This window comes from Sturnira hondurensis, unplaced genomic scaffold (assembly GCF_014824575.4).
Source record: "Sturnira hondurensis isolate 20B ecotype Veracruz unplaced genomic scaffold, ASM1482457v3 Scaffold0013515, whole genome shotgun sequence".
Classification (NCBI taxonomy): domain Eukaryota; kingdom Metazoa; phylum Chordata; class Mammalia; order Chiroptera; family Phyllostomidae; genus Sturnira; species Sturnira hondurensis.
In genome coordinates, this window is record NW_028086146.1 from 753,069 (window position 1) to 754,796 (window position 1,728).

The window sequence follows — 1,728 nt, forward strand, 5'->3', positions numbered from 1 at the left end:
GAGTAACTATCTTACTTAACGTAGGATGTGCTGGCAAGAACCGAGAAACATTCTCAAACAGAAGGCGTGATACACTGAATGATGCCAATAATGCCTTTGCTTTCAATTTTGATTTATGAATATTGTTTTCAGGGAGTCAAAGAAAAAAAAAGTAGATTTGGAAACACCATCCAAAATGCCAAGGAGCAGGATACTGATGTGGACAGGACAGGCTGGCCTAAAAGTATGCCCTTTGTAGATGCTACTGGACCTCATCTCTACAGCATCTATCCTCATGGATCAACTGATAAGTTGCCTTATGTCACCATGGGTTCTGGCTTCTTGGCAGCAATGGCTGTGTGTGAAGATAAGTTTAGGCCAGATATGGAGGAAGAGGGAGCCAAGAACCTGATGAGCGAGGCCATTGCAGCTGGCATCTTCAATGACTTGGGCTCTGGAAGTAACATTGACCTCTGTGTCATTAGCAAGAGCAAGCTGGATTTTCTCCGCCCATACTCAGTGCCCAAAAAGAAGGGGACCAGGTTTGGCCGGTACCGGTGTGAGAAAGGGACCACTGTGGTCCTCACTGAAAAAGTCACTGCCCTGGAAATTGAGGTGCTGGAAGAAACAGTTCAGACAATGGACACTTCCTGAACAGTGTCCGGGGATGGCTGAGCACTGCTGTAGAAGGTGGGGGGCAGTGGGGGTCCCTCTGTGAGACACCTATTTGGCTCATGTTTGCTGGATGAAACCCAACAAAAAATGAACCCCCCCCAAAAAAAGTATGCCCCTTTGGCATGTCGATTATTGTAAATTAAAGTTAGTTCAGAAACAGCCAGTGCAGAAAGGAGACTCTGACCATCCCTTTTCTCACACAGAGCAGAAAACACACATATTTTGCCACATATTATGTGCTCCCATGTATAATGTGCACCCACATTTTTGGCCCAAGCTCTCAGGAAAAAAATCTTTCACTTTAATTTTTTAATTCAATTTTTTATGTATATATAGTTAGATATATGTTATTTGTATTATAAAAAAATTTTGGCATTTATTTTTTAATATGTGGATATTATTATTTTCTAGTTACATTTTCAAAACATAAGCATAAATAAAAGAAATAAAAACAAAGACATAGATACAGAATGAGTACTACCCATGTATAATGTACATGCTTATTTTTCCCTCAAAAATCTAGGCAAAAAAGTACGTATTATACATGGCAAAATATGGTACATCTCTTGTGTGAAATGTGTTCTCCTTGCACTGAGAGGTAGAGCAACACCCTTGTGGCCAGAGATAGGAAGTTTAGGGCCAAGAAATAAACTCTGTTTACACTCTTCACTAATTAAGTACCCAAGCCTAAGTTTCTTTGTCTTGTCAATTCTTTACCAATGTACGGCTTCTTCCTCTAAAAGTATAAAAGCTGTCAGCTTTGGTCATTTCCCTCAGTCCTATATCTATGAGACATGTCTATACATACAAATTAAAGTCATTTTTTCTCCTGTTAATCTGTGTCAACATAATTATTAGACCAGCCAAAGTGCTTAGAAGGGTAGTCTTTTTTTTTGTTAGCTAATGATGGTATTTAGGTGGTGGCTTAAGCCATCATGGGGAGTTACTCAGCTTTCCTGGTTATCTTCAAAGTATGCATGAGATACATATGTTAATAAATGTATTTTTCCCCATATTAAGCTTCTTTTATTTCAAAGGGTCTCAGCTAAGGACTCAGAAGGATACAGGGAAAAT

General features: G+C 39.4%; 1 protein-coding gene across 1 annotated transcript; it reads left to right on the forward strand.

The window, feature by feature from the left end:
- The first annotated feature begins 225 nt into the window (after nucleotides 1-225).
- LOC118997872 (proteasome subunit beta type-7-like) lies at nucleotides 226-746 on the forward strand. Its single transcript, XM_037061782.1, has one exon. The coding sequence runs from the start codon at nucleotides 226-228 to the stop codon at nucleotides 631-633; it is 408 nt and encodes a 135-aa protein (XP_036917677.1). The 3' UTR covers nucleotides 634-746.
- Nucleotides 747-1,728: the final 982 nt, after the last annotated feature.